This window comes from Doryrhamphus excisus, chromosome 10 (assembly GCF_030265055.1).
Source record: "Doryrhamphus excisus isolate RoL2022-K1 chromosome 10, RoL_Dexc_1.0, whole genome shotgun sequence".
NCBI lineage: Eukaryota > Metazoa > Chordata > Actinopteri > Syngnathiformes > Syngnathidae > Doryrhamphus > Doryrhamphus excisus.
Genome location: NC_080475.1, coordinates 21637208 through 21650585, shown reverse-complemented (window position 1 = coordinate 21650585; position 13378 = coordinate 21637208). Strand labels below are relative to the sequence as shown.

Here is a 13378-nt window from a genome sequence, read left to right as displayed (position 1 = left end):
CCATACAAATAACCACATACATGAAGTGTAGTACAGTGTTAAATGTACTACCGGGTATATTAGGGGTCACCACATTTTTTTGTCTGGCCAAAATGGCCAAGGGAAACAGTATATAATTGTTATTTTTGCTGAAATCAGCATGCTGAATCGCAAATACGCAGGAATTCACTGTGTACAATATATACAGTTTGTAACATCAAAGGGACTAATGGTTGCTGCCAAATCTACTGTCATAACACACAATGTTGAAAATTTGGATGCCCAATTTCAGTTCAGTAAACGTGAAAAGGGAAGTTATGGCAGCATTCCCGATGACAAAATTGCATCAAGGAACACATTTGCCTGCCGAAGCTGCTAGATGAAGACCTTCCTCTTTTTATTTGCAAAAGTGCTCATCCACCCTGAATAATTATTTGAAAATGAATTTGTTCTTTGTCCTTCTTCTCTTGTTAGGTAAGGCAAAAAAAAAAATCACTAAACTATTTCCTGTGTGTAAACATTTTTTTGGGGGGGGGTTTACAGATATCCCTGGATTGAGTGCCCTGCAGACTGTTGAGGAGTTTGGCAACATTTTTCTGAGACTTGACTTCCCATCGGTTTATAACCAACACATCAAGTCCTGCTGTAAGGTTTATACCAGCGGGTGTCAGACTCTTCTGGACAGTACAGGATACACCAACGATTTCTTAAGAGGAAGAGTGACTACGATTGAGACAAACAGTTGGATTGTCTTCACAATATCAAGGGTTCAGATTCCTGATGGAGGCTACTATAGGTGTGCTGTGCTGGGTGCTCCCAGCTACATGTACACAGATTATTTTTTTCGCGTGTCTGGTAAGTCTTTGTTTTCATGTTCCTTAGTTTTAGGGAAATATCCCTCTTTTTCAAATGCTAATGATGACAGTCGACAGAACCAACACTCATGACTTAATGCAACTTTAATCCATACCGTAATTTTAAGCAGAAAACCTTTCAATATGCAGATGCTTCAGCTGACCACAGCCAATCCTACGTCTCGCTGTCAAAAACTGTTCAGTACCCCAATGCGCCAACAAGTCCAGAGTTGACTAGTTCACAAGTAGCACGAGAGGACAGCGATTCTCCCAGGTACTGGTTTCACTCATTAATGAACTTCTAATATGCTCACTCTGTCACTCTGTGATGCCTGGACACAATAGTGATCCTTGTCTCCTTTCCAGAGCTGTCTGGACTTTTGGTCCACTAGTAGCTCTTGTTGTATCCGTGAGCATCATCCTTGTTGTTGCCTCGGTGATTGGAGCCATTTGCTTCAGAGTCAAGATTAAATCCAAAGATTTAGGTAAACATGGAGATTTTTCGTGTGTAAATCATTCAAATCCAGATTGTCATTGTCATTTTGTGGATGGTACAGTTTTTCTAAATGGAATCATTTCTTTCTAGACAAGTATGGAAAATGTCTGCATGAGTCACCCAAACAAGAGGCCACAGTAGGTGTCGAAAAGCAGACATGAGACCTCAGTGACACACTTTTGTTGCACTTCTGTTTTAAGAAAAAGGACCATGTTTGGTGACAGAGTGTTTCTGCTTCTAGGAGACGACTGGTGTGATCTACAGTACCGTGGATTTTTGTCATCAGGACGACCCTGCTAAGCTGTACGCCAATGTGAATATACCAAAGACAAGAGGCTCTCACTCCCACGGGAGGACAAAGCATGATGGTGGTGTGGAGTACTCCATACTAGCACTCCACCAGTGAAAGAGCAGGGGTGCAGTTTGTAATAAATTTGGTGGAAATGTGGTCACTACACGTTTTTTGCTGCAATACCCGTGTTAAAAAACCCTGAGTAGATCTACTGATTCTGGTGGGAAAAGGCTATTTGCAAATTCAAGAGGCAAGTGTTAGATAATGGATCGATGGCATAGTCAATTCATTTGGAGCTCTTAATACATGATGATATGATAGTACAGGCCATAAGTTTGGACACACCTTCTCATTCAATGCGTTGTCTTTATTTTCATGACTATTTGGGGACACATTTAAAGCTTTTGCAACTTTCCAGACTGACTGACCTTCATTTCTAAAAGTAATGATGGCCACTCATTTTTCTTTAGTTAGCTGATCGGTTCTTGCCATAATATGAATTTTAACAGTTGTCCAATAGGGCTGTCGGCTGTGTAGTAACCTTGACTTCTGCACAACACAACTGATGGTCCCTATCCCATTGATAAAGCAAGAAATTCCACTAATTAACCCTGATAAGGCACACCGGTGAAGTGAAAACCATTTCAGGTGACTACCTCTTGAAGCTCGTCGAGAGAATGCCAAGAGTGTGCAAAGCAGTAATCAGAGCAAAGGGTGGCTATTTGGAAGAAACTACAATATAAAACATGTTTTCACTTATCTCTTATTTTAAGTACATAACTGCACATGTGTTCATTCATAGTTTTAATGCCTTCAGTGAGAATGTACAAAGTAAATAGTCATGAAAACAAAGACAACGCATTGAATGAGGTGTGTCCAAACGTTTGGCCTGTACTGTACATCATCATTTATCTTTCTATTCATCAAATACAGTAAAATGGGCATATTTCAGAATGAGTTGTTAATGGTGATTAATCATGATTAATGCCTTAAAAATCTGCAATTAATCTGATTGAAAATTTGAATCATTTGACAGCCCTAATCTTATCATGTTGTATATTATGTTCAATGTTACAGAGATCATTGAGAATGGTGAAAAAGTTTGTGTCTTGTTAAAATTGCCAGATATGAATGATTTTCCAAATGGAAATGTGTGTCATTTCCAGCCTAAAGACACCATTAATATATACATATACATTGTATATATCACAAACACACACTTTTACTTTTAAGAGCTTGAGTAAACTTCTCCAGGATATTTACACATTAAAGGATAAGAACGTCGCTCAAGTCGTGTCTGCTTTTCTTTTACTTTTGAGACCTTTCAGCATGTCACTCCCATTGCCAAGTTGAGATGGCAGGTCTGCTATCAGATCATGTCCTCTTTTCTCAGGTCAGTGTTTGTCCTTTCAAGACTCCATACAGATGACAGCTTCACAGAGAGCCGGTCAATATTTTATTTTTAGTTGACTCTTTTCTTTAGAGAAATCTTTCATAAATGATGAAATATATCGCTGAAGACCAAGTGATTGAACTGACAGGACCGAGGGACATTTCAGTGCAACAAAGAGACTCGAGATGAAGATAAACTGTTCCAGTGCTGAGTAATGTTTTGAGCTTTAGCGCTTTTAATTGACCAAATCCAGTTCATCTTCCTTCTTGTAATGTGCCAACAAACAATAATTTACAAAATCTCTTTGTAATTGAAGTCATATTTGACAGTGACTGCATCGTACTGAGAGCTGCGTCTTCCTTTTATGGTCGATAAGTGAGCAAAATACTTTTCACTGTTCCGGAAGATACATCTTCTTAGATCTGCTTGTTATGTCAAATGGCAGGAGGAGATGTTAAACACTAGCTGATTCAGGGCCAGCGGGAGATTGAATTTATTAGTGTTTTGCAGGTTTGCAGCTAAGGTAAGCAGACATCATTGCTTTTATTTGGGAGGAGTTGACGTCAGAGAGCTCTACATCTGTTTAAGTTCAGGTTCAGAATAAGGGGAAAATACACGCCACATGCTATGCCGTGAGGTCATGACTCACCTCTCCCGAGTCTCCAAAGCGGGCATTTATATTCTTGATTTCATTGGTTGGACCAACCATCCAGCCTCAGTGAAGCTTGGCACTTTTTGCCTTTTTGTTTGTGGGTTGCTGAAAATGTCCTTACAGAGTACTGAGAGCCATTTTTGGGCCATGAAAGAGGTGCCCATGATTTGACGTACCTAAATGTGTCCCCACAAGGCCATGAATAACAGAACACACACAGACAGATTTCTAGCCAGTGTCATTAGCGTTCAAGGGAGGAAAATGGGCGATGACACCAATCCAAGCTCGGCAGTGTTGACACGGACAGTCGGCAGCCACAGAGCGGAGGGCCAGCGGCAGGTTAGCATCACATTGTGGGCCAGCTATGAAAGGAGGCTCTTTCACCCAACAGCGCATACTTCCAGCCTGCATACGCGAAGCAGCTGTCACTCTCATTTCAACAGACAAGGGAGAAAGTCATCCTCACTTTGCTGCTTATTTGGGGATTTTTGGTTACCACGGCAGTGCAATGCAGAGGATGACAACCTCTGACTGATTACGCTTCCGCTCAAAAGTTTGGGATCACTTGGAAATGTTTTTGGCCAGTCTGAGAAACAGCTTTTTCTTGGCAATCCTGCCATGAAGTCCAGCATCCTGAAGTCGCCGCTTCACTGTTGATACCGACCCTGGTGTTTGACGGCTACTATTTAGAGCAGCTGCCAGGTGACGGCCTGTGAGGCGTCTTTGTCTTAAACTACACACTCTCAGATAGTTGTGCGTCGGGGCCTCCCACTCTTTTATATCCTTGTTAGAACCGGTTTGTGCTGCTTTCTGAAGGGAGTAGTTAACAGCATGGTAAGAGATATTAGTTTTAGTTTCGGTTTTTAGATGAGTTTTATAAAAATCTATTAGCCTTATAAAATGATGAACTTGGATTAGCAGGGTTAGGGTTAGAGTTAGACCAGTCCGGGATGTACCCCGCCTCTCGCCCAAAGAGAAAACCCCCCGCGACCCTCGTCAGGATAAGCGGTAGAAAATGAATGAATGAATTTGGAGCCAAGGAGGGATGGAGTCTTTTAAAAAAAAATCTGAAGTTTGGCTGAAGCCACTGCAATTAATGCAGATGTAAAAAAAAACTTTAAATAGGGACTTGGACTGTTATTTCCATTCATAGACTATGCATCAGGCAACTATAAGAAAGGAAGGTTAACGGTTACTAACCACGCAACATATTCTACTTAACTGTGTTTTCATGTATTTTATTGGTAATAACATTTTATCAACCACAAAGTGAACATGAACATCAAACACCAAATACATTAATGGTTCACAAAAGCGTCTATCAAACATTCATTCTGTTTAGTGGAAAGTGCTTTGTATCCTCCATGGCTCGTTTATCGTCATCTCTCTCCGATGTGTGCAAGGATGCATTCAACACAGATGTTATTGTGCAACTGAGCTCCAAGAAGAAATTCAGGAATACAAGAGGAACTAAGTGTTGCTAAAACACAAAGTCTTTACAGTGAAGTGTTGGACATTATTTACATGCATGGCTATTTATTTAAAGTCCATGTTTTTGTAGTCATCAGTGCATCTGTACTTATTTCCAGTGTACCTGGTGCACACCAAATGAGGAAGACAGGGACAGGTGTGGTGCTGCCTCTTGCCGGAGTAGGGCACCTAAATGTAGCAAAGACATGAGGATCAGTGGGACATAATGCTTCACCGGAGATGCGAAAAGATGCCTTAAAGATGCTCTGAAGTGTTAATTGAGAGAAGGATGTACTTTGGCACAAGTCAGTGCTGCCATCCTAGGATAATCTCAGTGATGCGATTCCCTGCTGGGCTGTCCAGAGGATCGCTAGCCTCTGCAGTGTTTTTAAAGTCTGCCAGTACTTAAAAAGTAAGGGAGTGAGAGAATGAGAGCAGTGAGGACTAAACATCTCGTGTTGCCCACCTTGTGGCTCAGCGGGTGGCACTCATCCCCCTCCATGCCTCGAGGGACGCATATCCTCAGACCCCTCAGCCATAGACTTACTGCGCAGCACGTAACAAAATCACACTGTATGTCTCTCTGACAAGCCTGGAGGAGACACCGTCAAGCACATATGAAGGAAACGGTCAGAATAACAATAAATCAGTCCCAGGTTTGTCCAAAGGGCAATATGACCTGTTTGGTTGAATTTCATTTTCACTTTCATGAACACATGCACTTTTGTCCTTTTAAGTCATAGCTGGTCATCTCCCTAATCTATTTATAAATGAGTAACAATCACAACAATAATTAAATTTCCTATGGTAACGAGGAGGGGGATGAGGATGTGGTCTCCAAGCTGTCATGTCTAATTACATTAAGCTTTATTGATCAAAAAACCCGATTATGCTTTTTGCATTTATTGCGCATTCAAATATAGTCAAGGGTGCCTTTGCGTGCACCATTTAAATCTTTGCCTGTTTTGTTCATTTATTGATGAGATCATTTACATTTAAATAATGTATTTATATTCAGGGGGGTTATATTGGCTGGATTTGATTTTTGTGGGGGTCATGACCCCCATATCCCCTTGCAAATTACCTGCTTGAATATAGGGTACACAGTTTGATTATATTAATACTGAAGATCATATAAATATACGATTGATAGTGCTTGAAGAATACATATCGGATTGTGGCAATGCAGCAAAGCCAATTGATCAAAATGAAACAGTTTTGATTTGTAATTTTTTGTGTCTTCTTTTTTCTCTTCCAGGGTCTCCAAAGCAAATCAATCTCCTCCATCCAAACCCGTCTTTTGCATCTGTCTTACTATTACACTATAACTGTACATTTTGAAATGTAATTAATACACATGCAGACAATAAATCATCTCAGAGTGAAGGTAAGCGTTGTGAGTGCTCAAGTAAACTCTGGAAAGGGACATCACCATCAGGTTAATTATATGGTTAAGAAAACTCTACATTTCCATATTTTTGGGTGGATTTTGAGCCACTCCTTACAATTACCATCAAAAGTATAATTAAAATGCGTGCAACAAGTAACAAGTGTACCTTGAAGTTGAAAATAATAAAATGGTAAATTTGTTGAGCTATTACAAGAAACAGAAGGTTGTCACTCACTCCGGTAATGACAGCTCCTTTGGACCAGCTCAGCGACAGGAGGAGGAAGGACAGCACTGCCCTTAAGCTCATGTTGGGACCAGGAGAACCGCGGCAGTCTCAGCACAGGACGGTGGTGGTGTCCCCTGTCCCTTGTGATGGATCCTTTGCACCGCTGCTGGTCGTGAAGCTTTCCAAAGTCAGTGGAGTGGGAAGTCTCTCAGGCTCCTCTCTTTATCCACCTCCTACACTCAACCGATTCACCCCCCCCCCCCCACCCCCCGCCCCCCATCTAACTCTGACCCCTCTGTGTGAGATATCCCGATGCTTGTCTCATTACATTGGTAAACTGCATTGATCCAAATGATGACGAATGAGGGTTCCTCTACTTGTTGATCTATCTTTGCCTCTTGCACCAATTTGGACAAATCTGCTTCTGTGAGCCTGTGATTGACAGAACAATAATATAAACAGGAAACCTCAACACATGATGAGATTCACATAATCCCTGATGAGCCAGACAACCCTGCGAGCCCAAAGGCACAAGTGCCATAAAAAACACGAGTTAGGGTGGCCATGGCTGGACACAATTATGCAAGTACCAAATCACTAGTGTGAGTGTGTGTGTGTGTGTGTGTGTGTGTGTGTGTGTGTGTGTGTGTGTGTGTGTGTGTGTGTGTGTGCGTGCGTGTGCGTGTGCGTGTGTGTGTCAGCGTGGTTGATTTAAGTTCAAGATGAGACCTTAGCTTGAGTGAGAGGGGCATTATCCTGCAGCAGTGCGGGTGATGGATTCTACCCACATAATTATATTCACTCATTTCTGCCCTGTCAGCAGCAGCGCTGAGGCCTGCCTGTCTTGGGGCAGATGGCAGAAAGATGAAAAGATGAAAAGAAAGATGGCAGAAAACCATCTGGAAGGTGAGAGCAGACTTCGCAGCCGACAGCAAACTTTTAAAGAAAATAGATTTGCAACATCCATCCACATGCTGAAAGACAAAAAGCGGTTGTTGCTTTATTCACATCGCATTCATGCAATATCATATGATCAATATTGCACCTTATATTAATGGCGAGTGTTCACTGGAAATCATGTTTGCGTCCACTAATATTTTTTGTGATCTGAGTGCTGAAGTGTATTACCTCATTTTCCCCCATGAGCATTCCTGAATTTGGGATTTTGGAATTTGAGATCAACATCTGAACTGTTCAGTTAATCAGAACAGAAAGGAATCCTAGGCATATGATTTTCATAATTCCATGTTTTCGGGAGATGAAGTCCCTGTTTGGGACTGTCTTGACGAATGTGAATTACAGGCGGTTGATATAATTCATTATTATTATTTCCACGTATTTTCTAAATTTGAGATGAACATACCTTACTATGAGATAAAACGGCGAAATTATGAGATACAAACTGCGCATGTGCCACAGGGGCCGCCTTCTTCATTTGGCAAAAATGGCGACACAATTGTGAGAGGGTATACTATGTGCCTTTTGTGAATGTTCGACGTTTGCTACATGTGTAATGAGTTGTCCGCGGTCGCATTCTTGTTCAGTGGGATACCCACCTTGCTTTCAATTGTGTCGCCATTTTTGCCAAGTGAAGAAGGCGGCTCCTGGCACATGCGCAGTTTGTGTCTTATTTCGACTTTTCATGTCATAATTTCGATTTTTTTATCATATGATTATGACTTACCAATAGGATAACTTTATCCAGTGGCGAAAAGGGCTTCCATGCTCCAGCTATCGTATTATTTGGATGTTTTGCACAATGATTATAAATAATTGATAATTGACAGGTGTCGATACAGAAGTAGCAAAACGAATTTGAACGCTGTTGTTTAAAAATGAAAAAACTAATAAATGCACGATTGATGCACTAAATGACATTCAAGAATGCACACATTTAATAGCTGTGAAATAAAAATACTGTCGCAATAAAAAAAACTCCAGTTTGGTGTGTTTTGACCCTCGAGTGTTCTCGTAGTTACGTCACAGGCAGCTGACTAAAGCCGGAAATCTCTTCGAGAACAGCATAGCTTCCAAAAATAAGCTGAACTATTTGGCGTTTTCAGTTGATTTCGAATGGAGTCGACCTTAGAGCAACACCTTGATGACACGTAAGTCATTGTCAGTCTGTGCTTTGTCTTCGTTCGTCTTTACACATTGAACGCCGTTTTTCCTGCCTTGTGTGCAGCATGAAGAATCCAGCAGTGGTGGGAGTGCTTTGTACGGATCAGCAAGGACACAACCTGGGGTGTAAGTAAAGGTAGTTAAATAAACAGAGGCTTAGTCTAGAGAATGACACATACATACGTGTAACTCGTGGTATTAGTACAATAACATGCTTTGTTTACACAATGTTATTAGTACTACTGCTACGAGCAGAACATAAACAAAATGTCACTTCTAACAACGCAGAGCATAACGTTTCACAAAATGTAATCGCATGAAGCAAGCTGTCATTTTTAATGGTAACGGAAGTTACTGACATTGATTTTTAGAAAATATATACATACCAAAATTGGGAAGATCTGATTCGAATCGCCCCTTGGGCAGCTGTGTGAGGAGGTTGCATTTTCTCCCAGTGGGTGCACCCCGGTTTGTGTCAATGTACTGGTTGATCTACGTTCCCACTCTCACCCATTCATGAGCTTTGGGTCGTGACCAAAAGGACAAGATTGCGGGTACAGGTGGATGGGCTCTCCTGTAGTGATAAGGTGAGAAGCACTGTCATCGGGGAGAAACTCGGGAGTGGAACCGCTACTCCAGCGCATGGAGAGGAGCTAGGCTTGGGCATCTGGTTAGGATGCCTCCCGGACGCCTCCCTGGGGAGGTGTTCAGGGAACGTCCAACCGGTAGAAGGCCTCAAGGAAGACCCAGGACACGTTGGAGAGACTGTCTCACAACTGGCCTGGGAAAGCTTTGGGATCCGCCAGGAAGTGCTGGACAAAGTGCCTGGGGAGAGGGAAGTCTGGGCCTCCCTGCTTGGGCTGCTGCCCCTGTGACTCAACCTTTGAAAAGCGTTAGTGGATGGATGGATGGATGGATGGATGGATGGATGGATGGATGGATGGATGGATGGATGGATGGCTTTTCCACTTGATTGAAATATGGGGCTGTTTACAGTCTTATGTGTCTCCTAAACAGGCAGAGGCTCCCTGTCAGATGAACATGGGGGTGTTGTTTCAGTTTTGGCCAAACAAGCTGCAGCTCTCACCAGAGACCCCACAGACACTCCTACTGTGTGCCTGGAGTCTGACTCAGGGTGAGACTCTTACGGTTATGTATGTTGTTAACTCATTCAGCAAAAGCCGTCCCTCTCTGTACCAGCCATTTTTGAGGATTTTGACCCATTTTTCAAGGCACACAGAATATTTTGTTCTAGGGCTACGTAGACATGGTATATGCCAAAAGAGAGGTTAGACTCTCATCTTTCATCAGAAAAAAAGTTTGTTTCTACCTCTTTGAGTTCTGTAGTAATCAGCAGTAGGACATAGGTACGTTTCAGCAAAATATATTCCCAACGAAAAAAAGGAGAAAAACAGCTTTTAGTGAAAAGATTCATTTCAAGCGTAACGTTCACTTTGACAAATGTTGCCATTTCTATTTAGCCAAATATATAAACTATGGCACAGCAAACAACCCAAAAATGTTGGGGTACATGAAACTAACAATTACAAAGCATCCCAAGGCTAAAAGTAGCTCTTGGTGACATCATTCTTCAAAAAATGGTGAAATTCCTCAGATTCTAAGATCTTCTTCTTAGAATTTTTATGTGCTAATATAAGTTATTCACAAAGCGTCTTAGGCCTTAAGTGAGCTCTTACAAATTTCCCCACTGAAGGACGAATAAAGGCATATCTTAAGGCGGCAAAATGTTAGGAGTGCTGAGGAGGACTTTTAAGAAGCCCGAGAGTGGCGTAAACAGACAAGATGGTGAAAAGGCAGAGAGAAAGGAGCAATATAGATGGAGATAAGAAAGAATACAAAGTGAAATATATTTTTGTTCTATTGTCAATACCCAATCACTACAAATGAATGTGTATATATAACGCCTGTCAACACATGCATTATTGTTTCTTCATTTTCATCATCACTTTAGTGTCTACATTCATTATATTTTCTTACATGCTTTCATTTCATACTTTACTCACTTGGGTAGGTTTTATGTTATTGTTTTATCTCATCCATATATCCATTTTCTATGCAGCTTATCTTCACTAGGGTTGCTGGGGTATGCTAGCGCCTTGTTATAGTTCTATTGCACATGGTTAATATGTTAGAAAGTACAGTCTAATCTAATATTCCCTGCATGCTAATGACAGCGATTCAATAACACGCTACCGTCCACATCATGCAGGCATAATGTTTGTGTATGGACCTCATCGTGTGTTCCATCGGCGCTATATCGACTGAGATGAAAGTCATCACAACATTGTGATTAAAAATGCAACAATGCAGCAGCGATGACTTACCTGTGTCACAGCCCTCTGCCAGCAGAGTGACCAGTCAGACCATTAAGGTGCTTTCACAGCCTGATATCGTTAGCAATCACAGGAATGGCTGACAGCTGAGTCTGTGTCCACCATTAATATCAATATATTATGTCATAAAATCACCAGCATTGACGGTAAACTTAATAATAAGCATATCAATATAATGGGCATGTGAAAGAGGTACATTCAAACATTTTGAAGCCATAATTTGAAGCCATTTTTGAGTCATAATTCATTCGTTTCATTATGATATCAATTTAATGTCAGGATTTTACATTTCTGAATTCAGTCCCAAGTTATTTGTGATCGGTTGATTTTACTGTCCATTAATTACAAGGAGTGCACATTTTCCTTTCTTTTAGTGTTTTTCCTCCTTTTTGTAACAACCAATCATAGCTTAGAAGACTGCGTCATACCGAGCAACCGCACTTCACTAAGATAAACATTTCTGTCCCCTTTGCTCGGAGTTGCTCTCAGAAAGTTCCTTAATCACTCTTAAGCTAAGATTCCTTATGAGGAATGTTTAGGCTAAGTTAGGAGCTTTCTGAGAGGACTATTTGTCAAATGGGCCCAGAGATCCAATGTAGACCAGGCATGTCACGGACTTGGTTTGTACGACTATACTGCCCTCTAGTGGACATCTGTTTATACTCCAGTTTAGTTATGAGGAGAAGCCAATTTTAGTCATCTTCAAGATGAACATGACACTTTGTTGTAATCTTTCTCTGCTTTCAAATTATGGAAAGACAGCATTTTGTCAAGAACATGTAAGTTTTCCATTTCAAGCTAGGAGACCCAAGTTCAATTCCACCCTCCGCCATCTCTGTGTGGAGTTTGCATGTTCTCCCCGTGCATGCGTGGCTTTTCTCCGGGTACTCCGGTTTCCTCCCACATTCCAAAAACATGTTAGCTTCATTGCCCCCCCCCCCCCCCCCCCCAAATTGTCCATAGGTATGAATGTGGGTGGGGATGGTTGTTTGTCTATATGTGCCCTGGGATTGGCTGACCACCAGTCCAGGGTGTACCCCGCCTCTCACCCCAGTTGGGGTGGGCTCCAGCATCCCCGCGACCCTCGTGAGGATAAGTGGTAGAAAATGAATGAATAATATATAATATAATATGTATAAGTTAAGAAAAAAGTAGCTGCTTGTACACCAGAATATCCACCAGCTTATACACGGGTGGTACTTGCAAAGATACATTTTTCAAGTGGCACTTTGGGGAATATTTGGTCTGTAGATCAGTTTCAACAGCATATTTTCATCAGAAAAAAGTTGAATGAACACCACCTAAGAAAATGGTGCATGAAAGGCAACGGTTGGATACGCAGGTTGATTATGTACCTTCTGATGTCTAGTGGAAGAGAATGGATTGTTCTGCCTGTCGGTGGACAGTATGTCACTGGCATCGATATGTAGCAAATATTTTCAGAGCAATAAGGGAAGTTGCATCATTTCCCACAGCATGCCTGATGATTCGTCATGTTACAAAGTTGGTGGTAGGTCAGCTGTCATGCTACAAACTGCCAGAATCATTTCAATGGTACATGAGGTTATTTTAGTCCAAATGCAAGGGAAAACAGTGGCAGTGGTGAATTAGTGTCAATATATTTGACACTTCTTTATGATATCTTCAGTCGTTTGCAAAAGCTAAACATTCAACAAATATGCAGTCAGTATTTTAAGCATGAAATAATAGAGTAACAGCCAAGAATGAAGTATTTGGTCAAGTACTTGATTGTTGTTTTTGTTTATCCAGGAACATTCTGCTGCGGAGTCATGGGACCATCACAATTGCTCTTCACAAGATTGCTTCTTAAAACGACCAAGGCCTACAAGACAAGAAACACGGACAGATAACTGGACTCATACCAAATACACGAAAATACTGCAGTGTCAGCCAATAGCGGCTCTGATGAGCAGAAGACGCTCTTTGGAATAAGAAATCAAACCCTTAATAAACGTGATCTGGGTTGTTCGTGTGTGTTGAAGTGTTTGTTAAACGCATAAAGATAAATAGTCGTGGCATATCGACATCAACGAGCAAAACTGGATCCTTTCCAACCAGAGATTGAGTCCAGCGAGCGAGTGTGTGGTTTGCTTTGATTGACAGCTTGGTGAGGCTCCTCAAGTTCGTGGG

General features: G+C 41.5%; 3 protein-coding genes and 1 long non-coding RNA gene across 4 annotated transcripts; 2 read left to right on the top strand and 2 right to left on the bottom strand.

Moving 5' to 3' along the window:
• Nucleotides 1–344: 344 nt before the first annotated feature.
• LOC131137340 (uncharacterized) lies at nucleotides 345–2842 on the top strand. The gene is made up of 6 exons (XM_058085175.1): nucleotides 345–453; nucleotides 523–834; nucleotides 984–1107; nucleotides 1200–1318; nucleotides 1420–1466; nucleotides 1571–2842. The coding sequence occupies exons 1-6, from the start codon at nucleotides 420–422 to the stop codon at nucleotides 1733–1735; spliced, it is 801 nt and encodes a 266-aa protein (XP_057941158.1). The 5' UTR covers nucleotides 345–419; the 3' UTR covers nucleotides 1736–2842.
• A 2135-nt stretch (nucleotides 2843–4977) lies between these two features.
• Nucleotides 4978–6992, bottom strand: LOC131137245 (toxin MIT1-like). Its single transcript, XM_058084948.1, has 3 exons — nucleotides 6762–6992; nucleotides 5603–5728; nucleotides 4978–5325 (listed from the first exon to the last, which is right to left on the bottom strand). Exons 1-3 carry the CDS (start codon nucleotides 6831–6833, stop codon nucleotides 5203–5205), a joined length of 321 nt encoding a protein of 106 aa, XP_057940931.1. The 5' UTR covers nucleotides 6834–6992; the 3' UTR covers nucleotides 4978–5202.
• Nucleotides 6993–8645: 1653 nt separating this feature from the next.
• Nucleotides 8646–11307, bottom strand: LOC131137031 (uncharacterized). Its single transcript, XR_009131837.1, has 3 exons — nucleotides 11219–11307; nucleotides 9260–9447; nucleotides 8646–8992 (listed from the first exon to the last, which is right to left on the bottom strand). It is a non-coding gene; the product is annotated as an uncharacterized LOC131137031 (long non-coding RNA).
• Nucleotides 8715–13216, top strand: LOC131137029 (ragulator complex protein LAMTOR5-like). Its single transcript, XM_058084508.1, has 4 exons — nucleotides 8715–8860; nucleotides 8938–8999; nucleotides 9891–10008; nucleotides 12998–13216. Exons 1-4 carry the CDS (start codon nucleotides 8826–8828, stop codon nucleotides 13056–13058), a joined length of 276 nt encoding a protein of 91 aa, XP_057940491.1. The 5' UTR covers nucleotides 8715–8825; the 3' UTR covers nucleotides 13059–13216.
• The last annotated feature ends 162 nt before the right edge of the window (nucleotides 13217–13378 follow it).